Here is a 27,958-nt window from a genome sequence, read left to right on the forward strand (position 1 = left end):
TGACATGGTAGAGAAGAGGATTATGACATGGTAGAGAAGAGGACTATGACATGGTAAAGAGGGGGGCTGGGCCAAGGAGGAAAAACGCTGGAAGATTCACAATCCATGATTTTGCCTATACTGGGATTCCTGAAGTTGATGACAGGGTCTCTTTGAAGTTGCCGGTAGGGGGGGTCAGATCGTCAAGGAGTAGAGAGGATCCAATGTACTTCCTCTCAGAGGTCAGTCATCGGGGGATGTGTGGGTATTTATAATTGGGATATATTTAGTGCCGAGGTCGCGGGACAATATAAATAGACGAGCTGAGCGAGAGGAAGGAGGACGAAGGTTGGCAGAGCAGTGCTTGGCCGGGTAGACCATGCTGTTGCCCAGTGAAATGAATGGACTGCAATACACCTCCATGGAGGACAACCTGGTGCCGTTCTCAGGACACAAATCCACCTACTGATTTGAAGATCGGTGTATTTCACGCTTGCCTGGAGTTCATCATTGGTAACATTGTATAAAATGTGCAGATGACATAACACATAGTTACATTAAATAAATGACATCACACGCTTCCACCAATCACTGTGGATACAATTTTCTTCCCATATATGGACAAGCCAATTCCTAATAGAACAAAGAAGGTGAGAGTATACCGTTAGACTTCTCAGTGCCGAATTCCCAAAACATCCTAGGGGCGACACTCCATTGATTTTTATCATTCGGTAATCTGATGTCCGAGGATGAGATCTGACCGAAGGCAACACCATCGCCCAACGCAGTCTAACCAGCCCAGGGGACGGCGGCTCACCTCTCCTGAAGGTCGTGCAGGCTTTGCTCGGCGTGGTGCAGACCCTCCAGGTCCTTCATCATCTTCTTCATGTGTTCTTTGGAGTAGCGGTTTTGGATGTAGGCGAACCAGCAGCCTCCACCCCGATAACAATGGACACCACCAGCATGAAGTCCTTCAGGTGATTGTGACGGGTCACTGCGGAAAGGAACCTGAGAGGTTAGTTGTGAGGTCAGAGAGAAATAAACAAGAGAGGTATAAAGACTGGAGGAGTGACAACTGGCTGCTAATCGGTCAGCGATCAATTAGAGAAGAGGGATAAGAGTCCTTCACCACTCCCCCTGCTTCTCCACCCTCCCCTCGTCCTCCACCGTCCCCCTCATCCTTCATCGTCCTCTCGGTCATCCCTCACCCTCCATTGTCCCCTAGTCCTCCATTATTCCCTCCCCTCATTCTTCTTGGCCCCTCACCTCCAACCAGATCGTTATCTCAGCTCTGGCCTATTTCACTTCACAACAGCAAAGCGACTTACAGGATCTCCATCTTATGGTGGAACCTTCATCTATGGTCCCCCCATGGTGCAGTTTCTTCACCCCAGTGCCAAATACAAAGCCTTAAACTTCTGGATAGATTCCTACATAGGTGGTCCTAAACCTTCATTCATACAGAGGTAGAGATAGTCAGCGCAGAACATATTCCAGAGGGTAGTATTGGGGGCATTAGTGGTAGGTTGACCAAAGCACAAAAACACAAGGTGAGTATAGTAGGCAAGTCCTAGTTGCAATCTCGAAACACCCAATGACAAGGACAATATGCGACCGGTCTAAACTATGTGGCATGTTCACCAATGCCAGGAGCATGGCGGAGAAGATGGGTGAACTAGAGATACTGTTTGTACGAGGAGGATTTGGATTTGTGGGAATTTCAGAGACCTGGTTCAACAGCTCTCATGATTGGCTGGCAAACATTCAAGGGTATACCCTATACCGCAAGGATAGAGAGGGTAAAAAAGGGGGAGGGGTATGCCTATATATGAAGAATAATGTACAAGTGAATGTGAGAGATGACATCACTGAGGGAGCTAGGGAGGAGGTGGAATCTTTATGGGTAGAGCTCAAAGGGATGAAGCTAAGGGGAAAATAATACTGGAAGTATGCTATAGGCCCCCTAACCTGAGGGAGGAAGTGGAGACGGATCTCCTATCACAAATTGGATTAGCAGCAAGGATGGGAAGTGTTATCATAATGGGGGATTTTAATTATCCAGACATAGACTGGGCGGAGGGAACCGCGCATTCATTTAAGGCTCGCCAGTTCCTAAATGTCTTGCAGGACGATTTTATGGGTCAGATGGTAGACGCACCAACTAGAAATAAAACATTACTGGATCTACTGATTACCAACAATACAGACCTGATCACGGATGTGGAAATACGGGGCAATTTAGGTAACAGCGATCACAGGTCAATTAGTTTCAGTATAAATCACACAAATAGGAAAGGGAACACAAAGACACTGAATTTCAAAAGAGCCAACTTCCCTAAACTACAAACCTTGCTAAAAGGCATAAATTGGGATAAAATATTAGGAACAAAGAATACGGAGGAGAGATGGGTTTGCTTTAAGAGCATATTAAATAAGGGCATTAGCCAATGCATCCCATTGGGTAATAAATTTAAAAAGAACAAAAAGGCCTGGATGGCTTAACTCCAATGTAAAAAGGCATATAAACGCAAAGGAGAAGGCCTTCAAAAATACAAGTTGAGGGATCATCATCAGCATTCAGACTTTATAAAGAATGCAACAAGAAATGTAAGGGTGCAATTAGGACGGCTAAGATAGAACATGAAAGACACATAGCGGAGGAGAGCAAAAAAAATCCCAAGAAATTCTTTAAGTATGTAAACAGTAAAAAAGGGAGGACAGACCATATTGGCCCCATAAAGAATGAGGGAAGGACATCTGGTTACAAAGGATGGGAAGATGGCAAAGGTATTGAATTTATTCTTCTCCTCAGTCTTCACGAGTGAATCGGGGGGCTTCAGTAACCAAAACTGCAGTGTTTATCCTCATGACACAACACAGGAAGCACCTCCATGGTTATCAGAGGACGGAATTAAAATTAGACTTGAGAAACTTAACATTAATAAATCACCGGGACCAGATGGCTTGCATCCGAGGGTACTTAGGGAACTCAGTCAAGTGATTGCCAGACCATTGTTCCTAATTTTACAGAAAGTCTATTGACTGAAATGGTACCAGCTGATTGGAGAAAAGCCAATGTAGCACCAATATTTAAAAAGGGCCCAAAATACATCCCTGGGAATTACAGACCAGTTAGCCTAACATCAATAGTATGTAAACTCTTGGAGGGGATGATAAGGGACTATATACAAGATTTTAGTAATGAGAATGGTATCATTAGCAGTAATCAGCATGGATTCATGAAGAATCGTTCTTGCCAAACCAATCTATTAACCTTCTATGAGGAGGTGAGTTGCCATCTAGATAAAGGAAGGCCCGTAGACGTGGTGTATCTGGATTTTACAAAAGCATTTGACACAGTTCCCCATAAACGTTTACTGTACAAAATAAGGTGCGTTGGCATGGACCATAGGGTGAGTACATGGATTGAAAACTGGCTACAAGGGCGAGTTCAGAGGGTGGTGATAAATGGGGAGTACTCGGAATGGTCAGGGGTGGGTAGTGGGGTTCCCCAGGGTTCTGTGCTGGGACCAATCCTATTTAATTTGTTCATAAACGATCTGGAGGATGGGATAAACAGTCATGGCCACTCATTAAAATTAGAAGAAAAGAGGTTTAACCTTAAACTAAGTAGAGGGTTCTTTACTGTAAGAGCGGCAAAGATGTGGAATTCCCTTCCACAGGCGGTGGTCTCAGCGTGGAGCATCGATAGTTTCATAAAACTATTAGATAATCACCTGAATGACCACAACATACAGAGATATATAATGTAATACAGACACATAATCACACACATAGGTTGGACTTGATGGACCTGTGTCTTTTCAACCTCACCTACTATGTAATAGACAGTCCTAGGGCTCCATTCATACATAGACAGTCCTAGGGCTCCATTCATACATAGACAGTCCTAGGGCTCCATTCATACATAGACAGTCCTAGGGCTTCATACATAGACAGTCCTAGGGCTTCATACATAGACAGTCCTAGGGCTCCATTCATACATAGACAGTCCTAGGGCTCCATTCATACATAGACAGTCCTAGGGCTTCATACATAGACAGTCCTAGGGCTCCATTCATACATAGACAGTCCTAGGGCTCCATTCATACATAGACAATCCTAGGGCTCCATTCATACATAGACAATCCTAGGGCTCCATTCATACATAGACAGTCCTAGGGCTTCATACATACATAGACAGTCCTAGGGCTTCATACATAGACAGTCCTAGGGCTCCATTCATACATAGACAGTCCTAGGGCTTCACTATTGGTGTGGAGGGATGCCAAGTTTATAGAATCACAATGACGAGGAATGTCTGACTAATATAAAGTCTACAGCGTCCTCTCAGCCAGCATTTCTCCAAGTGACTCCTCTCACCCTGATACACTGGGAACGTTCGATGTAGTCATTGTGTAGCGAAGGTTCTCTGAGCCAGGAACGTTACTGGAAGGGTTATAAGAGGTGAGGAAAGGCTGGTCTCCAGTATGGGGAGATTCCACCAGCAGGACTTTTGGGTCTTGTATTGCCATCACCGCATCTATCAAGTCCTGGCTTTCTCTGGACTCCCGACACGACACGTGAATTCCTGTATATTACACCGCAGAGGTCTGCATTCCTTATGCCGGCTGAACAACTATTCTGACTTCTTACAAACTCCAGAAAGTGATTCACAAAGCCGAATCAATCATCGGAAAACATTCGTCTGCCGCCTTCGCCGGTCACACCGCGCACATGTCATCCATTATGGGGAACGCATATCATTATCTACAATTACAGATGCAGCCGCTGTGACTGCGACCTCCTACGCTTGGCTTCATCTTTGCCGATACCGCACCATATACAGAGCATCCGCAAAGTATTCACAGCGCTTCACTTCTTCCACATTTTTGTTATGTTACAGCCTTATTCCAAAATGAATTCAATTCATTATTTTCCTCAAAATTCTACAATCCCCCATAATGACAACGTGGAGAAGTTGGTTTGAAATCTTTGCAAATTTATTAAAAATAAAAGGGCAGTTAGGTCCTATCAACATGGGTGGGGCAGTGGGGACCCAGAAACACGGGGAACGCAAGGAACATGGGGGGGGGGGGCAGCCCACTCAGGGAGGGTAGAGCCACATATTGTACTCCATATACACCACCTCAGTTGCTGTGCTGAGGAATACACAGGGGCCTCCAGCAGGGAAAGGGTTCTAGACTTTCATCACTGGGACTGATGTGGTGAGAAGAAGGTTGGAGCCCAGGAAGACCTGACATTTCAATTTTGGGTGGATGGAGAGGGTGCAGCAATGACATCTGAAAGTGCAAACTTGGCCAATCAGACAGGTCCTCTTCAGGGTTAGAGGTTAGTCAAGGAGAAGAAGAAAGAAGAAAGGAAGGAGAAGAAAGATCATCAAGGGTTCTGGGCTAAGGGTCGGGACAGAGCCAAGTCAAGATAGAGTTAAATGCTCAAGACGGGGGTTAAGGATCTACTTAGAACCTTGAGTGGTTTGTATGAATCTCTGTGTCCCCACCAGAGATTTCCACGTGTCCCAGTGACACCACTTGTCCCGGTGTGGGGGTTGAATTACTCCTGACAATACAAAGCTGACAGGGGTTCCAACACTTCTTCACTCTACAAAAAAAAAAAAAGAAAGGAAAAAGGTTGGTGACACTCTCCATGAAGCAGAGGTCTACCAGTGGAGGTGCTCTCTCTGTGTAGATGGAGAAATGAGGAGGCCTCCTTTATAGAGCCGTGCCCGGGTCATTCCAGTTGGTGGCCCCTTTAATCGGCTCAGCGAGGGTTCGGCGGTGGATTCCACCCGTTGATATTCTCCCGAGCCTGGCAGCACGGTCCTCCGTCCTCACTCCTCACATCCATCACATGCGCCCCCCCCCCCCCCCCCCCTATTCCCGGAGGACTCCGCTTCCTCCCATTATGAAGAAATATTTTGGCCGCCGTTGGCCGAGCTGGTCGGGTTTCACACCGTGCGAATTTATAAATGAAAAGACCTAAAAATAATCTGTGTTTATGGAAGGCGCGGTGTGTACTGAGGGGCCGCCGGTTACCAGGGAGAGCGGAATGCAGAACTCACAGCAGAAGCCTTCCAGAAAAAACGTCCTCCAGGGGGACAAGACGGATGCAGCGCGGGCCAAGGAACCCGGCCAATCAGAGGCAGGAATTCCACACAGATACGTATTTTGGGGCCCCAGAGAATTCCATGGACGGGACGCTATCCAGATTAAGATTTTATCTCCATTACATTGTCCAGTGCTGCGAGATTCCGCAGGAGGATCCAGGAGAAGACCAGGAGAGACAAACAAGTCTACAGCCAGCAAAACCCAAGAGCCTTCACATCAGCATCCCACCCAGGGATCCATTCACAAAGCCGTATCTACCCCTTTAAGAACCGCAGTGAAATACCTCTTAACGTTTTTTTAAACTTCTCACTAAAAAAACGCAACTGGAATACCGAATGCGCCATTTTATGAAGAGATGCAGGATTTTAGTCATGAAAGCTAGCGGTATTTTAGACACCAGCGTCCTTATCAACCAGTAAAAATCATGGTTGTTAAGGAGCTGGCGGCCACCGCGTGCTTAACAACCATGTCTCAGCTGCTGTCCGCAGGGTTCCCCAAGCGTGACCCCGCCCACTTAGAAGTCATCGGTCAGGATATACTTGGTCAATACGTCAAAGCATCAGATGTCCCCACTAGAGACCCCCCTTTACATCAGATGTCCCCAGTAGAGTCCCCCTTTACATCAGAAGTCCCCAGTAGAGTCCCCTTTTACATCAGATGTCCCCAGTAGAGTCCCCCTTTACATCAGATGTGCCCAGTAGAGTCCCCCTTTACATCAGATGTCCCCAGTAGAGTCCCCTTTACATCAGATGTCCCCAGTAGAGTCCCCCTTTACATCAGATGTCCCCAGTAGAGTCCCCCTTTACATCAGATGTCCCCAGTAGAGTCCCCTTTACATCAGATGTCCCCAGTAGAGTCCCCTTTACATCAGATGTCCCCAGTAGAGTCCCCTTTACATCAGATGTCCCCAGTAGAGTCCCTAAGTTGCTGCGTGCCCCCCCTCCCCCTCATACTGGGAAATCGGTACCCGCAGCATGTCCTTCCTCTTTCCAGCCAGGTGACAGGTCAGGGGGAGGGAAGGACACATTCCGCCCTCTTTCCTCGGCAGTGCAGAGCTGAGACTGAGCACAGTTCTCAGTGCCGACTCTTTTCTGCCCCCTGCAGGCTGGAGAGAAAAGAAAGCCGAATTCTCCTTCAAGCAACAGCTATCAGCAGCCGTGCCTTCTGACACTGCAGTCTCTGTCAGTAAGGAGGGGGACGAGTGGCCAACTCAGCAGCAACACAGAGCCTGGGGCAGGTGCCCACCCCACCCACATTCCCAGCCCTGAACCCGACTGTTTCAGAACTCCTGTTTCCCTCAAAAGGACGATGGAGAAGGAACTGGTGGGGTGACCATGTATGGCGATATCGGGGGTGCCCAGGTAATGGGGGGGTTCTGGGGGTACTCACACAGCGGTGGTCCGAAGAGCACGGTGTCCAAGGCTTTGAGCTGCAGCTTCTGCCGGTGACTCCGGTCCGTCATCTTCAGGAGGGTTCCCGTCATGGTGGCGTTGGTGATGGCCAACCTGCGGGAGAGAGAGAATGGAGTCAGAGGAAGCCATAGAACCCCCCACAAATAAATTGCATTACAAAAGACCAGCCAATCAGAAATCTCTGCTCACAGACCTGACGCACGGCATTCTGGGTAATTCTCCTGGTTGGTGACACACGTTTTCCAGCCGGATCATTACCCTGAATTAGACGTTATCACTCTGTACAAACAATCAGATGTTCCTCAGCCTCATTATCGCTCGTCAATCTGCACTAATTACATTCGGTGATCCACGCCGTCCGGGCTCTGAGCCACCAGAAGGATAGGAAATGATACCGCCGTCACCATGGTGATGACACCATGAATGAACTATACAACTGAACCCACTGCCCCAACCTAAAGAGAAACCATTATGGCCTCAAGTCCTATCCCGGGTCCTCACCTGCTGGTGTTCTGTAGGTCAATGTACTTCCTGTATCAGTCCATTCACCTCTATGCACACACCGGGTAACCAATCACAGGGGAAGGGACAGCATTTGTACTTACAGCCGTAAAAATCATCGGTGTCAATGAAAGGGCCCTAATAGGGAGTCTAATCACATGACCAGGGTGGGAGCGGCCATGAGAACTGCCGCAGGCTCTGTGGAACGCGTCCCGATTCCTACACACAGAATAAAGGCTTGCACCCGTGAGCCCGGGCCGTACTTTGATTTCTAGTCATGTGACAAGGATGAGGTGGGAAGAACCTTGAATTCTGTGGAGGGGATGGGGGGAGGGGCTTGTAGTACAGCGACACCCCTCAAAATTCAGTGCAGAGGTTGTCATCTATAACTGACCTGTCAGACATCTCCGGCTCGGGTTCACACTCCATAACTCCTGCTGTAATGAAGTTACCTTCATAACGAGCGGGTACATTAAAATAGGAGGAGGTCCGGCCCCCCACCACGAAAAATGAAAAGTCAGCAGCTAAAAATCCGGTTCAAATCCTGTAGCTGCTGACTTTTAATATATGGCCACTTACCTGTCCAGGGAGCTCACAATGTCGGCACCCCAGCTGATCTTCAGATTGGCTGTCAGGTGTAGCCATCACCATTGCCGGTAAGGGAACCCGGCAGTGAAGCCTTTCAGATTCACAGCCAGGTCCCTACTGGGCATGCGCAAAGCGTGCTGCACTTTCTAATTGGTCCAGCAGCAGAGGAAGGGGGAGGGGGGCCCGCGACGGGAGTCACTTTGGGCGGGGGGTCTGTGGTCCTGTCTCCCAGAAGTGGGGAGAGGTACCTGTCCCCCCCCTGAAAAGGTGCCAAACGTGGCACCGGAGGGAGGGAGGGAGGAGATGGAACTCCGCTTTAAAGTATATTTCTTAAAGCCTGTGGTGTGCGACACACACTCGAACTAACACCCAATGAAGAAAAAATATATAAAAGAGGGGAGAACACAAAAAGTGCACAGGGTGTACACATGGACCTCCTCCAAAGAAGAAGGACCCTTACCCTGATCCCCCGGGGTGCAAGGCTCCTAACAGGGACTGGAGGTACTCACTTGCCCACCTAGACAAAACCAGGCGGACCCCGTTCTCTGGGGGGGTCTGCCGAAACAGACCAACCCCAAGTACTAGGTGGAGCTCCCCCCGAAGGGAGACCCCATGAGAGAGGGCCAACCAAGCCAGAAGGCCATGTCCACCCCCTCCCAAGACTTTCAGGGAAGGTCTGAGAACCAACACCCTACTAATCACAGTGAGTCAAGTGCATGGGGTGCAGTGACAAAAAACACACAAATAAAAGTGGGGAAAGAGAGGTGGAGAAGTGCTTAGTACCATAGTGCAATACCATGGCAGACCTTCCGGCCAGGAAACAAAGATTCCTCTGTCCTAGCCAAAAGGGCCCGGCCCTAGAGGCAGGTGAGAAAAAAAAGTGTATATGGGGCAGTGACCTTGGTGCCAACAAAACTCAAAGTGAGCTTCCCCCCCCCATCAACGAGAGTTCTGGCATCCCCTGGCCATGCTTTACCAGGGGCACATAAACCACCCACAGGCTTCTTTCACAGCCCCGTCCTCAGCCCCATCCCTACCAGTAGGCATCAGAATTTAGACAGATTCGGCCAGGAGAGTCTTGCCTACAACTGGGGACAAGCCTTGTACACAAGGCCAGACTCACCATCACCATTCTTTACCAATTACATCAAAGAGGGAATACTCGCCAGTGCCCCCCCCACTCTACAAACAGGCACCAGCTTTCTCCCCTCCGAAAAACTGAGAAGTACAGATACTACACTTGACCCCCCCATCAGGTTTTTTTTTTACTGCGGTCTGTGCCCCCGTTAGGGAGATTTCCCCCCCTCTAATTCTCCTGTTTACCATTATCATTGAAAGTGAAAGAAAATCCCAAATTTTGGGTTGTCCCCAGAGAAGTATTAGAAGGGGAATCTTCCAATGGGGACAGAAGTTCTGGTAACCTGGGCCCCCCCCAAGGAATTCCTCTGATTTGCAGATTTCTTCCCACTTCCTGTCTGGCTACGGGATGTGAAGTGAAGGGAAATCTCCTCAATGGGAAACAGATGGCAGAAATAAATAAATAAATAAAAACGATGCGAGTTATAACCCTACCTTACGCTATCCAAAATGGAAAAAAAAACCAAAAACGAACAAGGAGGGAGAAGTTTTGCCTATAGTTTTACTTTAACGCAACGCTCAGTTAGACACCAAACACGCCCCCCGTTACAAGGGGCAGAAGGTGGGAGGGGACACCTCCTAATCACATCTCTATCATATTTGGTGTCTAATCGTAATTTCATGCTGCTAAATGGTATGTTGGTTGTTGGATTGTAAAACCTTGTCAGATGGGAATATCGATGTATTTGGGGGCATTAAAGGTTGTGTCTGCTGAGCATAATAGAATACTCTACAACACACCTTAGACCCTTTGATTGGCCGTATTTAGATCTGTGACGTCCTCTCCGTGGGCAATAAAATACAGTTGCATTTGGGAACTCATTTGGCAGACTGGACTTAAGTCGGGTATTCACGTCCCGAAATTCGCCTGGTTCTTTCCAATCTGTGTGTTGCCCCCTCTGTCGTTAGACCGGCTTCTGCTGGAAGAGCATTCGAGCGTCGCTTGTGGACGCAGGGATCGGTCGCTTGTGTGGACGCAGGGATCGGTCGCTTGTGTGGACGCAGGGATCGGTCGCTTGTGTGGACGCAGGGATCGGTCGCTTGTGTGGACGCAGGGATCGGTCGCTTGTGTGGACGCAGGGATCGGTCGCTTGTGTGGACGCAGGGATCGGTCGCTTGTGTGGACGCAGGGATCGGTCTTTTTTTTTTTTTGCTCATCTGCTCTAGCCAGGAATGAAGGAACTCCCACCACAGAGGAATCTCTGTTACATTCCTGTCCGGACGTGGCAGCAAATAGCGATATTTCCTTTAAATTAGGGTTGTCCATCGGTATCGGCACAGACACCAAGCATTTGCCCAAATACTTGTACTCGGGCAAATGCTTGCGATACTTCACCCTATACCTGGACAGTCAGCGGTGATCGGTGAGTGGGGGAGTTACAAGCCTCCCCCCCCCTTTCAGCTGCTTTAGTGAAATCTATACAGCAGTGATCGGTGCTTGTAACTCCCCCACACACAAACACTGCTGACTGTCACCGCATCCTCCTCCAGTCCCCCTCCATGCCCCCTCCGTGCTTCCTCCGTGTCCCCCGCCGTTCTTCTGCTGTCCCTCTCCTTTCTTCCTCCGTGTCCCCCTCCGTTCTGCTGTCCCTCTCCTTTCTTCCTCCGTTCTGCTGTCCCTCTCCTTTCTTCCTCCGTTCTGCTGTCCCTCTCCTTTCTTCCTCCGTTCTGCTGTCCCTCTCCTTTCTTCCTCAGTGTCCCCTTCCGTTCTGCTGTCCCCCTCCAGTTTTCCTCCGTGTCCCCCTCCGTTCTGCTGTCCCTCTCCTTTCTTCCTCCGTTCTGCTGTCCCTCTCCTTTCTTCCTCCGTTCTGCTGTCCCTCTCCTTTTTTCCTCCGTTCTGCTGTCCCTCTCCTTTCTTCCTCCGTGTCCCCCTCCGTTCTGCTGTCCTCCTCCTTTCTTCCTCCGTGTCCCCCTCCGTTCTGCTGTCCCTCTCCTTTCTTCCTCCGTGTCCCCCTCCGTTCTGCTGTCCTCCTCCTTTCTTCCTCCGTGTCCCCCTCCGTTCTGCTGTCCTCCTCCTTTCTTCCTCCGTGTCCCCCTCCGTTCTGCTGTCCCTCTCCTTTCTTCCTCAGTGTCCCCCTCCGTTCTGCTGTCCCCCTTCAGTTTTCCTCCTTGTCCCCCTCCGTTCTGCTGTCCCTCTCCTTTCTTCCTCCGTGTCCCCCGCCGTTCTTCTGCTGTCCCTCTCCTTTCTTCCTCCGTGTCCCCCACCGTTCTTCTGCTGTCCCTCTCCTTTCTTCCTCCGTGTCCCCCTCCGTCCTGCTGTCCCTCTCCTTTCTTCCTCCGTGTCCCCCGCCGTTCTTCTGCTGTCCCTCTCCTTTCTTCCTCCGTTTCCCCCTCCGTTCTGCTGTCCCTCTCCTTTTTTTCCTCCGTGTCCCCCTCCGTTCTGCTGTCCCTCTCCTTTTATCCTCCGTGTCCCCCTCCGTTCTGCTGTCCCTCTCCTTTCTTCCTCCGTGTCCCCCTCCTTTCTTTCTCCGTGTCCCCCTCCGTTCTGCTGTCCCTCTCCTTTCTTCCTCCATGTCTCCCTCTCTTCTGCTGTCCCCCTCCAGTTTTCTTCCATGTCCCCCTCCGTTCTGCTGTCCCTCTCCTTTTTTCCTCCGTGTCCCCCTCCGTTCTGCTGTCCCTCTCCTTTTATCCTCCGTGTCCCCCTCCGTTCTGCTGTCCCTCTCCTTTCTTCCTCCGTGTCCCACTCCTTTCTTTCTCCGTGTCCCCCTCTGTTCTGCTGTCCCCCTCCGTTCTGCTGTCCCTCTCCTTTCTTCTTCCGTGTCCCCCTCCGTTCTGCTGTCCCTCTCCTTTCTTCCTCCGTGTCCCCCGCCGTCCTTCTGCTGTCCCCCTCCTTTCTTCCTCCGTGTCCCCCGCCATTCTTCTGCTGTCCCTCTCCTTTCTTCCTCCGTGTCCCCCTCCGTTCTGCTGTCCCTCTCCTTTCTTCCTCTGTGCCCCCCTCCGTTCTGCTGTCCCTCTCCTTTCTTCCTCCGTGTCCCCCGCCGTTCTGCTGTCCCCCTCCTTTCTTCCTCCGTGTCCCCCGCCGTTCTTCTGTCCCCCTCCTTTCTTCCTCCGTGTCCCCCGCCGTTCTTCTGCTGTCCCCCTCCTTTCTTCCTCCGTGTCCCCCACCGTTCTTCTGCTGTCCCCCTCCTTTCTTCCTCCGTGTCCCCCACTGTTCTTCTGCTGTCCCCCTCCTTTCTTCCTCCGTGTCCCCCTCCGTTCTGCTGTCCCTCTCCTTTCTTCCTCCGTGTCCCCCTCCGTTCTTCTGCTGTCCCTCTCGTTTCTTCCTCCGTGTCCCCCTCCATTCTGTTGTCCCTCTCCTTTCTTCTGCTGCCCCTCTCCTTTCTTCCTCCGTGTCCCCCGCCGTTCTGCTGTCCCTCTCCTTTCTTCCTCCATGTCCCCCGCAGTTCTTCCTCCGTGTCCCCCTCCTTTCTTCCTCCGTGTCCCCCGCCTTTCTTCTGCTGTCCCCCTCCTTTCTTCCTCCGTGTCCCCCACCTTTCTTCTGCTGTCCCCCTCCTTTCTTCCTCCGTGTCCCCCGCTGTTCTGTTCTTCTGCCCCTCTCCTTTCTTCCTCCATGTCCCCCGCATTTCTTCCTCCGTGTCCCTCTCCTTTCTTCCTCCATGTCCCCCGCAGTTCTTCCTCTGTGTCCCCCGCAGTTCTTCCTCTGTCCCCCTCCTTTCTTCCTCCGTGTCCCCCGCCGTTCTTCTGCTGTCCCCCTCCTTTCTTCCTCCGTGTCCCCCGCCGTTCTTCTGCTGTCCCCCTCCTTTCTTCCTCCGTGTCCCCCGCCGTTCTTCTGCTGTCCCCCTCCTTTCTTCCTCCGTGTCCCCCGCCATTCTTCTGCTGTCCCCCTCCTTTCTTCCTCCGTGTCCCCCGCCGTTCTTCTGCTGTCCCCCTCCTTTCTTCCTCCGTGTCCCCCGCCGTTCTTCTGCCCCTCTCTATGTCTTCCTCCTTCCTTTGATGTCTGAACAGAGTCAGTGATCATTGACTGTCCATTCACATTACTGATACATTGTAACCTCCTGTGATTACGATGTGTCAGTTTATGAATGGAGAGGAGCCGCTGTCTTCTCTCCATTCATTGTCAGTACAGCTGAGGCTGCAGAGAAAGGGACTGGGGAATCTCTATCCTCTGTCTCTTTCTCTGTCTCAAGGGGGAGATTTCAGGGGTCTATTAAGACCCCTGATATCTCACAAAGCCCAACAGGGCTGATAAAAAAAAAAAAAAAAAAAAATTTGCAATAAATAATAAAATAATTATTGTAAAAAATAATAAAAATAAAAATAAAAAACAGACACCATCCACCCCCTCCCTCCCAATTAAAAAAAAAAAGGAAAAAAAGAAAGCATTGTAAAAAAACAAATTGTAAAAAAAAAAAAACAAACAAACAAAAAAAAACACTGGTCACGTGACATAAAAAAAAAAAAAAAAAAAAAAAGTATTGGTAATCGGTATCGGTGAGTACTTGAAAAAAAGTATCTGTACTTGTACTCATTCTTAAAAAAGTGGTATGGGGACAACCCTACTTTAAATGCTCAGATGTGTGAATGGTGCCGGTATCTGGAAAACGATTCAAGCGTCCCTTGTGTGGGCGCAGGGATTGGTCAATTGTGAACGGTGCCGGTTTCTGTTACAGGGGGTGGCGTCTACAGTCTGTGTGAAGAACACCGGCCCCGGGGACAATCGATCCGAGTCTGCTGGTGCTCAGATTGTTGTCCCGCGAGCTGGAAAATCTCTGCACAGGGTGAGGGATCTGTCACTAGTGATGGCTGTTCATATTTATCTGTACTTTGCTATGTCCACCCCACCCCCACCCCCATACTCATCTCCTGCACAGGTCCAGCAAAATTTCAGGCTTCCAAAAGGCCCATATGATGGTCAGGCCACAGATGCCCCATCCACCATGCAACCAAACCACATATGCCCTTGTAATTGCAGAACAGAAATTGTTTGAACACCTTGTGGCATCGGTTTGGCCAGACCACCAAACAGTGTAACCTAAAAAGGACAAACTCCCCCCCCCCATGGGATAGGAGAGGCTCCCCCCTTATATTTGTTGCCCCATTGGTGTATTTAAATGGGCAAAAGCCAATCTTTTTTGTGATCTAGGCACCAAGTACAATTTGTCATTGGCGGGGGTGAAGGAAGAGAGCCAGCAGCATGCTGGGAAATATCTGGGTCCTCCCAGGGGTGGAAATAGAGGACAAGGGCCCCTCACCTGGGCATATCCCGACCGCTGAGCTGCAGCTTCCGGAAGATCTCTTCGTACTGCGGCAGCTCCACATAGTTCTTCAGCCACTCCACCACCTCTTCCACCGTCCAGTTAGATACTACAAGAGGAGAGAGGCGGGGTCACACAACACAGGAGGAGGAGCCAACAGCACACATTCATTATTATTTATTCACATGCAGGTTCAACAATAATCCCCGATGTCCAATCAGAATAGCGGGATTCAGAGGTTTGTCCTTCCGGAGGTACCTCCTTTATCTACAATCCGGGGATGAAGATGGGACAACCTTCTGAGGAGTTTCCTACTTTACCAACCAATCCCATCTCTGCAGATGTGTACAGGACAGCAATGTGTGTGTGAGCAAATCACAGGTCCAGGATCTCCCACAGACCTGGAATACGGATCTGCAGAGGGAATTTCAGGAACTTCTGCCCCGGGATGGATCAGCCAGAGGCTGCCAAGAGTGAAGACACATGGGTGGTTGGGGTGCAAATGTATCCCACATCCCCCTACACCTTCCTCCAGGATCTCCTCCAGGATCCCCCTACACCTTCCTCCAGGATCCCCCTACACCTTCCTCCAGGATCCCCCTACACCTTCCTCCAGGATCCCCCTACACCTTCCTCCAGGATCTCCTCCAGGATCCCCCTACACCTTCCTCCAGGATCCCCCTACACCTTCCTCCAGGATCTCCTCCAGGATCCCCCTACACCTTCCTCCAGGATCCCCCTACACCTTTCTCCAGGATCTCCTCCAGGATCCCCCTACACCTTCCTCCAGGATCCCCCCCAGGATCCCCCTACACCTTCCTCCAGGATCTCCTCCAGGATCCCCCTACACCTTCCTCCAGGATCTCCTCCAGGATCCCCCTACACCTTCCTCCAGGATCTCCTCCAGGATCCCCCTACACCTTCCTCCAGGATCTCCTCCAGGATCCCCCTACACCTTCCTCCAGGATCTCCTCCAGGATCCCCCTACACCTTCCTCCAGGATCTCCTCCAGGATCCCCCTACACCTTCCTCCAGGATCCCCCTACACCTTCCTCCAGGATCCCCCTACACCTTCCTCCAGGATCTCCTCCAAGATCCCCCTACACCTTCCTCCAGGATCTCCTCCAGGATCCCCCTACACCTTCCTCCAGGATCCCCCTACACCTTCCTCCAGGATCCCCCTACACCTTCCTCCAGGATCTCCTCCAAGATCCCCCTACACCTTCCTCCAGGATCTCCTCCAAGATCCCCCTACACCTTCCTCCAGGATCTCCTCCAAGATCCCTCTACACCTTCCTCCAGGATCCCCCTACACCTTCCTCCAGGATCTCCTCCAGGATCCCCCTACACCTTCCTCCAGGATCCCCCTACACCTTCCTCCAGGATCTCCTCCAAGATCCCTCTACACCTTCCTCCAGGATCCCCCTACACCTTCCTCCAGGATCTCCTCCAGGATCCCCCTACACCTTCCTCCAGGATCCCCCTACACCTTCCTCCAGGATCTCCTCCAAGATCCCCCTACACCTTCCTCCAGGATCCCCCTACACCTTCCTCCAGGATCTCCTCCAAGATCCCCCTACATACACCTTCCTCCAGGATCCCCCTACACCTTTCTCCAGGATCTCCTCCAGGATCCCCCTACACCTTCCTCCAGGATCCCCCCCAGGATCCCCCTACACCTTCCTCCAGGATCTCCTCCAGGATCCCCCTACACCTTCCTCCAGGATCTCCTCCAGGATCCCCCTACACCTTCCTCCAGGATCTCCTCCAGGATCCCCCTACACCTTCCTCCAGGATCTCCTCCAGGATCCCCCTACACCTTCCTCCAGGATCTCCTCCAGGATCCCCCTACACCTTCCTCCAGGATCTCCTCCAGGATCCCCCTACACCTTCCTCCAGAATCCCCCTACACCTTCCTCCAGGATCTCCTCCAAGATCCCTCTACACCTTCCTCCAGGATCTCCTCCAAGATCCCTCTACACCTTCCTCCAGGATCTCCTCCAGGATCCCCCTACACCTTCCTCCAGGATCCCCCTACACCTTCCTCCAGGATCTCCTCCAAGATCCCCCTACACCTTCCTCCAGGATCCCCCTACACCTTCCTCCAGGATCTCCTCCAAGATCCCCCTACATACACCTTCCTCCAGGATCCCCCTACACCTTCCGCCAGGATCCCCCTACCCCTTCCGCCAGGATCTCCTCCAGGATCCCCCTACACCTTCCTCCAGGATCCCCCTACACCTTCCTCCAGGATCCCCCTACACCTTCCGCAAGGATCTCCTCCAGGATCCTCCTACACCTTCCGCCAGGATCCCCCTACACCTTCCGCCAGGATCTCCTCCAGGATCCCCCTACACCTTCCTCCAGGATCCCCCTACACCTTCCGCAAGAATCTCCTCCAGGATCCTCCTAAACCTTCCGCCAGGATCCCCCTACACCTTCTGCCAGGATCTCCTCCAGGATCCCCCTGCGCCTTCCTCCAGGATCCCCCTACACCTTCACCCAACATGCCTCTATAGGTTCCCCCAGGATAACCTTACAGCCCCCCCGCCCCCCCATTCCCCTATAGGCTCCTCCTCACCTTCTTTCCCCTCTGCCCAAACTCACTTACCTTCCCCTTCTCTCCCCCTCTCTCCCCTCTGCCCGACCTCGCCCCCTCTCTCTGACCCCTCTGCTCAACCTCGCCTCCCCTCTACCCGACCTCGCCCCCTCTCTCCCCTCTGCCCGACCTCGCCCCCTCTCTCCCCTCTGCCCGACCTCGTCCCCTCTCTCCCCTCTGCCCGACCTCGCCCCCTCTCCCCTCTCCCTGACCCCTCTGCTCAACCTCGCCTCCCTTCTACCTGACCTCGCCCCCTCTCTCCCCTCTGCCCGACCTCGCCCCCTCTCTGCTCGACCTCACCCCCTCTCCCCAAACTCACCTCCCTTCCCCTTCTCTCCCTCTCTGCCTGACCTCGCCTCCTCTCTCCCCTATGCCCAACCTCGCCCTCTCCCCTCTGCCCAACCTCGCCCTCTCCCCAACCTCGCCCTCTTCCCTCCCCTCTGCCCAACTTCGCCCTCTCTCCCCTCTACCCAACCTCGCCCCCTCTCTCCCCTCTGCCCGACCTCGCCCACTCTCTCCCCGACCTCGCCCTCTTCCCTCCCCCCAACTTCGCCCTCTCTCCCCGACCTCGCCCCCTCTCTCCCCTCTACCCGACCTCGCCCCCTCTCTCCCCTCTACCCGACCTCGCCCCCTCTCTCCCCTCTACCCGACCTCGCCCCCTCTCTCCCCTCTACCCAAACTCACCTCCCTTCCCCATCTCTCCCCCTCTGCCTGACCTCGCCCCCCTCCCCTCTGCCCAACCTCGCCCTCTCCCCTCCCCTCTGCCCAACCTCGCCCTTCTCTGCCCAACTTCGCCCCCTCTCCTCCCTCCGCCCAACCTCGCCCTCTCTTCCCCTTCTGCTCCACCTCGCCCCCTCTCCCCCCTTTGCTCCACCACCCCTCTCTCCCCCCAACCTCGCCCCCTCTCTCCCCTCCGCCCGACCTCACCCCCTCTCCTCAACCTCGCCAGTTCCTGGGAACACGTCATCCCTGCATCTCCCATCCCCCAACCTCTGAGCGCTTCCACCCAACCATGAAGAGAGGATGAGGGTGGAAATCATCAGATCTCCGGCTCTTCTCATTGGATCGGATCTCAGAGAAGATAAAATTGGACTTTGGCAGGTTTGCTTCTACACTCCCCCAACCCCCGACACCCGTATACAGGTCACAGTATACAGCTACAGGGTCACTTTTCATAACAGCTCCACCTACCAGCAACAAGCCCCTGAGCTCCCTGCTGCAGGCAGAAGGGAGCATTTTCTTAGTCTCCCCTCCCCCAGTGATCAGACTGTACATTGTACCCTTTGTGTCAAGTCACTGGGCGAGAGGCTGCAGCAGGGGCTGATCTGCGTCAGACATTTGTAGCCAGGAACTGCACAGGCACCAGGATTTACAGGATTGTGTCACCTCTGAGCCGTCATCCCAGTTCAGGGATATGTGAAAAGTGTGGGGGGAGGGGGACATTTGTATTCAGCCCCCTTTACTCTGATAACTAAAATCTAGGGGAACCAATTTTCTTTAGAAGTCACCTAATTAGTAAATAGAGTCCACCTGTGTGTCATTTAATCTCAGTATAAATACAGCTGTTCTGTGAAGCCCTCAGAGGTTTGTTAGAGAACCTTAGTGAACAAACAGCATCATGAAGGCCAAGGAACACACCAGACAGGTCAGGGATAAAGTTGTGGAGAAGTATAAAGCAGGGTTAGGTTATAAAAAAATCTCCCAAGCTTTGAAGATCTCACGGAGCTCTGTTCAATCCATCATCGGAAAATGGAAAGAGTATGGCACAACTGCAAACCTACCAAGACATGGCCGTCCACCTAAACTGACCGGCCGGGCAAGGAGAGCATTCATCAGAGAAGAGCCAAGAGGTCCATGGTAACTCTGGAGGAGCTGCAGAGATCCACAGCTCAGGTGGGAGAATCTGTCCACAGGACAACTATTAGTCGTGTTCTCCACAAATCTGCCCTTTATGGAAGAGTGACAAGAAGAAAGACATTGGTGAAAGAAAGTCATAAGAAGTCCTGTTTGTAGTTTGTGAGAAGCCATGTGGAGGACACAGCAAACATGTGGAAGAAGGTGATCTGCTCAGAGGAGACCAAAATTCAACTTTATGGCCTAAAAGTAAAATGCTATGTGTGGGGAAAACTAACACTGCACATCACCCTGAACACACCATCCCCACCGTGAAACATGGTGGTGGCAGCATCATGTGGTGGGGATGGTTTTCTTCAGCAGGGACAGGGAAGCTGGTCAGAGTTGATGGGAAGATGGATGGAGACAAATACAGGACAATCTTAGAAGAAAACCTGTTAGAGTCTACAAAAGACTTGAGACTGGGGCGGAGGTTCACCTTCCAGCAGGACAACGACCCGAAACATCCAGCCAGAGCTACAATGGAATGGTTTACATCAAAGCATATTCATGTGTTAGAATGGCCCAGTCACAGTCCAGACCTAAATCACATTGAGAATCTGTGGCAAGACTTGAAAATTGCTGTTCACAGACGCTCTCCATCCAATCTGACAGAGCTTGAGATATTTTACAAAGAAGAATGGGCAGAAATGTCCTCTCTAGATGTGCAAAGCTGGTAGAGACATCCCCAAAAAGACTTGTAGAGAAAGGGGGTTCTACAAAGTATTGACTCCGGGGGGCGCCATACAAATGCCCCTCCCCCACACTTTTCACATATTTATTTGTATCATTTATCATTTTCCTTCCACTTCACAATTATGTGACACTTTGTGTTGGTCTATCACATAAAATACATTTATGTACAAAATGTGGGGAATTTCAAGGGGTATGAATACTTTTTCCAAGCACTGTATGTGTGCTTCACCATATATATATATATATATCTCTATCTATCTATCTATCTCTATATATATATATATATATATATATATATATATATATATATATATATATATATATATATATATATATATATATATATATATATATATATATATATATATATATATATATATATATATATATATATATATATATATATATATATATAGATAGATAGATAGAATTGTGGGGGGAGCCAGGATGAGGTGCTCCTCCCTGGTAATGATGGAAGGTAAGCATAGGCGGAGCCACATTCCCTGTAATTAGTGATGGGTGGAGCCAGGATTGTGGGTGGAGTCAGGATGTCATTAGTAATGATGGGTGGAGTCGGGATCACAGGACTCCCTGATGTTGACTTCACCTGATCCCCTCTGCAGAAGGACGGCACCATCTCTACTCAGGCATCATTCAAGATCTGTATTGATATTGATAGATCTGTATTGATCAATATTAATTGGTATTAATGAGGACTCTCCAGTGTTCCATTTGGGGAATCCCTTGTAGGAAGGAATGGGATTGGAATACGGGGAGTGATCGGTGGGGGTGGGGCGTGTATTCTAGAAGTGATGGGAGGAGATATAGAAGGTTCAGTGTCGTCACTCACCCTCAGAGACCTTCCAGGTTTTCCAGAGATCCTCCACACTGATCAGCTTGTCCTCTCCATGGAAGGTGCTGTGCTTCACCGTCGGATCGTGATAATTCAGATCTTCCCTCAGAAACTGCCGGGTGGGGGAAAGGAGAGTCCAATGAGGAGAGCGGTACACACATCCCCCGCCATCATGTGACAGGTCCACCCCCAACCCCCAATACACCCCCCCTCCACCATCATTAGTCACGTGACAGGTCCGCCCGCCAACCCCCAGTACACCCCCCTCCACCATCATTAGTCACGTGACAGGTCCACCCCCCAACCCCCAGTACACACCCCCTTCCACCATCATTAGTCATGTGACAGGTCCACCCCCCAACCCCCAGTACACCCCCCCCCTCCACCATCATTAGTCATGTGACAGGTCCACTACCCAACACACACACCCCCAACCCCCAATACACCCCCCCTCCACCATCATTAGTCACGTGACAGGTCCGCCCCCCAACCCCCAGTACACCCCCCTCCACCATCATTAGTCACGTGACAGGTCCACCCCCCAACCCCCAGTACACACCCCCTTCCACCATCATTAGTCATGTGACAGGTCCACCCCCCAACCCCCAGTACACACCCCCTTCCACCATCATTAGTCATGTGACAGGTCCACCCCCCAACCCCCAGTACACCCCCCCCTCCACCATCATTAGTCATGTGACAGGTCCACTCCCCAACACACACACCCCCAACCCCCAATACACCCCCCCTCCACCATCATTAGTCATGTGACAGGTCCACCCCCCAACCCCCAATACACCCCCCCTCCACCATCATTACTCATGTGACAGGTCCACCCCCCAACACACCCCCCTCCACCATCCTTAGTGATGTGACAGGTCCACCCCCCAACCCCCAATACACCCCCCCTCCACCATCATTAGTCACGTGACAGGTCCACCCCCCAACCCCCAATACACCCCCCCTTCCACCATCATTAGTCACGTGACAGGTCCACCCCCCAACCCCCAATACACCCCCCCTTCCACCATCATTAGTCACGTGACAGGTCCACCCCCCAACCCCCAATACACCCCCCCTTCCACCATCATTAGTCATGTGACAGGTCCACCCCCCAACACACCCCCCCTTCCACCTTAATTAGTCATGTGACAGGTCCACTCCCCAATACATACCCCCTTCCACCATCATTAGTCACGTGACAGGTCCGCCCCCCAACCCCCAGTACACCCCCCCTCCACCATCATTAGTCATGTGACAGGTCCACCCCCCAACCCCCAGTACACACCCCCTTCCACCATCATTAGTCATGTGACAGGTCCACCCCCCAACCCCCAGTACACCCCCCCCCTCCACCATCATTAGTCATGTGACAGGTCCACTCCCCAACACACACCCCCCAACCCCCAATACACCCCCCCTCCACCATCATTAGTCATGTGACAGGTCCACCCCCCAACACACCCCCCTCCACCATCCTTAGTCATGTGACAGGTCCACCCCCCAACCCCCAATACACCCCCCCTCCACCATCATTAGTCACATGACAGGTCCACCCCCCAACCCCCAATACACCCCCCCTCCACCATCATTAGTCACGTGACAGGTCCACCCCCCAACCCCCAATACACCCCCCCTTCCACCATCATTAGTCACGTGACAGGTCCACCCCCCAACCCCCAATACACCCCCCCTCCACCATCATTAGTCACGTGACAGGTCCACCCCCCAACCCCCAATACACCCCCCCTTCCACCATCATTAGTCATGTGACAGGTCCACCCCCCAACCCCCAGTACACCCCCCCTCCACCATCATTAGTCATGTGACAGGTCCACTCCCCAACACACACACCCCCAACCCCCAATACACCCCCCCTCCACCATCATTAGTCATGTGACAGGTCCACCCAACACACCCCCCCTCCACCATCATTAGTCATGTGACAGGTCCACCCCCCAACCCCCAGTACACCCCCCTCCACCATCATAAGTCATGTGACAGGTCCACCCCCCAACACACCCCCCCAACCCCCAATACACCCCCCCTCCACCATCATTAGTCATGTGACAGGTCCACCCCCCAACCCCCAATACACCCCCCCTCCACCATCATTAGTCACGTGACAGGTCCACCCCTTAACCCCCAGTACACACCCCCTTCCACCATCATTAGTCATGTGACAGGTCCACCCCCCAATACACACCCCCAACCCCCAATACACCCCCCCCTCCACCATCATTAGTCACGTGACAGGTCCACCCCCCAACCCCCAGTACACCCCCCTCCACCATCATTAGTCATGTGACAGGTCCACCCACCAACCCCCAGTACACCCCCCTCCACCATCATTAGTCATGTGACAGGTCCACCCCCCAACCCCCAGTACACCCCCCTCCACCATCATTAGTCATGTGACAGGTCCACCCCCCAACCCCCAGTACACCCCCCTCCACCATCATTAGTCATGTGACAGGTCCACCCCCCAACCCCCAATACACCCCCCCTCCACCATCATTAGTCACGTGACAGGTCCGCCCCCCAACCCCCAGTACACCCCCCCCTCCACCATCATTAGTCATGTGACAGGTCCACCCCCCAACCCCCAGTACACCCCCCACCACCATCATTAGTCATGTGACAGGTCCACCCCCCAACCCCCAATACACCCCCCCTCCACCATCATTAGTCACGTGACAGGTCCGCCCCCCAACCCCCAGTACACCCCCCCCTCCACCATCATTAGTCATGTGACAGGTCCACCCCCCAACCCCCAGTACACCCCCCACCACCATCATTAGTCATGTGACAGGTCCACCCCCCAACCCCCAGTACACCCCCCCCCACCACCAGTCATATGACAGGTCCACCTATCAACCCCCAAACTCCCTCCCTATCTTCATCAGTCATGTGACAGGTTCAACCAACCCCCAAGGTACATCCTCCCCTCTAAATCCCATCCCCCAGTACATTTACCTTCCACCATTATCAGTCATGTGACTGGTTCAACTAACCCCCCCCCCCCCCCCCCCCAAGAGATTTCCTATCCTGTCCACTGGAACTTTCCAGCTTCTAACAAGTGGGTGAGAATTGACAAAACAACCCCGCACCCCCAAATGGGTTCCCTAACCATCCACTGAAGACAAGGACAGAGTTGCAGGAAGAAAGGAGAAGATCCGGCTGTACTCATTTCACGAGTATCCACCGCTCCCAACCAAGCACCTCCGCATCTGGAAACAAATCTGTCCAGCTGGTCTCTGGAACCTGAAGACCAGAAGGTCCACATTTAGTGACCTCCACCTGCAACACTGGTTCTGGAACACCTCCAAGTGCAGGGCCCATCCCCCAAATCCAGACCCTGATAAAACGAGGAAGCTGGACTGGTAAATTTTCCGGTGAACAAAACTGGAATGAGAAGTTCTGCCTAAGAGAATCCCAACTATTGCTCCAAACTACTGATACTTTTCTGAAAGCCCATGGACACTATGGTGGTCGCGTAGTCCCACTGAAAACGGTTCTGAAGTCCCAGGAGCTCCAGCATTGTAGGGACAACCAATCTCTTGGAGCCGACTTCTGGAGGTTTAAGAGCCAACCGAACCTGTCTAAGGTCTGGACCGCTCATATAACATCACCCACAACCAGCACTGAATGTTCCCTCAACAGGACATCATCCAGACTTCCCACAAGGGGAATGTTCTGGAAGCACAGCAAGGAGGTCAGTACAACTCAAAGCACGAGAGACAGACTAAGTCACAAACTGCAGGGAGCCCACACCCAAACAGTGGAGGTGGCGATATGCTGGAAAGATGGGAACAGGAAGTATCCTTGAAGTGCACAGAGGGTCCTCTAGTTGAATGAAAGCTATGAAAACCTGGCGGATTCCATGAAGAATGCTTTGGCCCAAATAAATGCATTTTCTCAGGACTGGGCTCGGCCCTCCCTTCTCAGAGCTCAGCTGTCGGTTAATTGCCAGTACTCATCATTCCACAGTGGCTCACCTGATGATCATATCCTGCTCGTCAGCCAGCTTTGCTGGCTACTTAAACTCCTTGGATCAGATCTCCTGTGCCTTCACCTTGGTCAACATATCCAGATACTCTCTGCTGTGTTTTCATGTTATAGACTTTTGCCTGGCTGACTTCCCTTCTCTGTTTGCAGCTTTTGACTATGCTGACCTCTGGATTCCTGTTTTACTGGCTTGTTCTGACTACCCGCTCTGGTTACCGAACCCTGGCTATGGTTTTGCCCATGTTTATTCTGTTTGTACCATCTTATTAAAGTGTGATTTTTACTGCACTTCTGTCTCAATCTGATTCTTGGTTCCTGACACATTTATGGCCTTCTGATCGAAGATTGGGGGGTATCCACTTTTTGGCAGGTGACAGTGAAAGGGTTGGAGTAAAAGCCTAAACACAGTTCTGCCATAAGGACATGGGCCACAAACCCAAGAGGCCCGCAAGACACTGGCACAATGGAAGCGGGGAGGGGGTAATAAATTGGAACTTCAGCTAGTAGCCCCAAAAAATGTGTTAGCGATTACGTATGAGGCCTCCACAGTCAAGAGTCAGCCATCAAGGATAAAATATGGACCATAAACTTGTTCTGCTGCTTCTGGTGCTGTTGGGTTTTGTGCCGTGTCACATAATCCCCCCTCCCTGGGGCTCAGCTATCGCTCTGTATCATTAGACTGGAAGAGGAAAACCGATATCTTTGTCCCCATCACCCAACAGCGGGGACACTGAGGGGGAATAACCAACATACACCACCCAATTCTGAGATTTCATCATCCTTTCTTGGACACCACAACAGTCCATTCTACTTCCGGGATTTGTACACCTGACTTAAGGGGTTCCTACCATGCCTTTGACAAGATCCCGGGTCTGTCCCACTGTGCCCATTATGAGGGGTTCCTACCATGCCTTTGACAAGTTCCCGGGTCTGTCCCGCTGTGCCCATTATGAGGGGTTCCCACCATCCCAGTGCTGAGTTCCCGGGTATGTACACACGCTGTGCCCATTATGAGGGGTTCCCACCATCCCAGTGCTAAGTTCCCGGGTCTGTACACCCGCTGTGCCGATTATGAGGGGTTCCCACCATCCCTGTGCTGAGTTCCCGGGTCTGTACACCCGCTGTGCCCATTATGAGGGGTTCTCACCATCCCTGTGCTGAGTTCCCGGGTCTGTACACCCGCTGTGCCCATTATGAGGGGTTCCCACCATCCCTGTGCTGAGTTCCCGGGTCTGTACACCCGCTGTGCCCATTATGAGGGGTTCCCACCATCCTAGTGCTAAGTTCCCGGGTCTGTACACCCGCTGTGCCCATTATGAGGGGTTCCCACCATCCCTGTGCTGAGTTCCCGGGTCTGTACACCCGCTGTGCCCATTATGAGGGGTTCCCACCATCTCTATGCTGAGTTCCCAGGTCTGTACACCCGCTGTACCCATTATGAGGGGTTCCCACCATCCCTGTGCTGAGTTCTCGGGTCTGTACACCCGCTGTGCCCATGAGGGGTTCTCACCATCCCTGTGCTGAGTTCCCGGGTCTGTACACCCGCTGTGCCCATTATGAGGGGTTCCCACCATCCCTGTGCTGAGTTCCCGGGTCTGTACAACCGCTGTGCCCATTATGAGGGGTTCTCACCATCTCTATGCTGAGTTCCCGGGTCTGTACACCCACTGTGCCCATTATGAGGGGTTCCCACCATCCCTGTGCTCTCATTTACACCCTTAGTAAACTCCCATCTCCCGGTCTGCTCTCCTCCTCAGTGTTCCCCCCATTCCCATAATAGTGCCCTCTGCTTCCTGTTGGCATTGCTGGAGGTTTCTTCCATCTATAAAACTGGTTGGAAGGCAATAAATGCACTTTAGTGATAATTTCATATTAATAATCTCACCTCATCACTCTCTTCAACATCTACATTTCCATTGGCATCATCGTCCATCTGCTTGTGGATGCTGACCACGGCCTCGAAACTTAGCAACTCCTCTTCATTGTGACACAGGAGCTCATCGATCCGACAGAACTCTGCAGAGAAGAGGGAGCCAATGAGAAGACATCCAACCTGCATCCCCCCATGGGGAGACATCCAACCCCCCCTCCATGAGACAACATTCAACCCCCGTCCCCCGTGAGAAAACATCCAACCTGCTTCTCTCCTTGAGAAGACATCCAAACCTCAACCCCCCATGAGAAGACATCCAAACACCATCCCCCCCCCCCCCCCCCCCATGAGAAGACATCCAACCCCCCCCCATGAGATGACATGAAACTTGCATCCGATACCGTGAAAACCCAAGTACCGTCTTCCGTTTGAGGATGTCCCACAGATGATCAATAGGGTTTAGGTCTGGAGACATGCTTGGCCAGTCCATCACCTTTACCCTCAGCTTCTTTATCAAGGCAGTGGTGGTCTTGGAGGTGTGTTTGGGGTAGTTATCATGTTGGAATACTGCCCTGCGGTCCAGTCTCTGAAGGGAGGGGATCATGCTCTGCTTCAGTATATCACAGTACATGTTGGCATTCATGGTTCCCTCAATGATCTGTAGCCCCCCCAGTGCCGGCAGCACTCATGCAGCCCCAGACCATGACACTCCCACCACCATGCTTCACTGTAGACAAGACACACTTGTCTTTGTTCTCCTCACCTGGTTGCCCCCACACACGCTTGTCACCATCTGAACCAAATATGTTTATCTTGGTCTCATCAGACCACAGGACATGGTTCCAGTAATCCATGTCCTTAGTCTGCTGGTCTTCAGAAAACTGTTTGTGGACTTTCTTGTGCATCATCTTTAGAAGAGGCTTCCTTCTGGGATGACAGCCATGCAGACCAAATTGATGTAGTGTGCGGCGTATGGTCTGAGCACTGACAGGCTGACCCCCCACCCCTACAACCTCTGCAGCAATGCTGGCAGCACTCATACGTCTATTTCCCAAAGACAACCTCTGGATATGACGCTGAGCACGTGACCTCAACT

At 51.9% G+C, this 27,958-nt stretch overlaps 1 protein-coding gene across 1 annotated transcript; it reads right to left on the reverse strand.

The window, feature by feature from the left end:
• Positions 1-792: 792 nt before the first annotated feature.
• Positions 793-27,039, reverse strand: STIM1 (stromal interaction molecule 1). The gene is given in 6 exon segments (XM_073612355.1): positions 793-917; positions 920-973; positions 7,497-7,612; positions 14,938-15,049; positions 20,979-21,093; positions 26,875-27,039. Coding segments are annotated over 6 exon segments (570 nt in total). The 5' UTR covers positions 26,923-27,039.
• Positions 27,040-27,958: the final 919 nt, after the last annotated feature.

Source organism: Aquarana catesbeiana, linkage group LG02 (genome assembly GCF_042186555.1).
Source record: "Aquarana catesbeiana isolate 2022-GZ linkage group LG02, ASM4218655v1, whole genome shotgun sequence".
In the NCBI taxonomy this organism is placed as follows: Eukaryota; Metazoa; Chordata; class Amphibia; order Anura; family Ranidae; genus Aquarana; species Aquarana catesbeiana.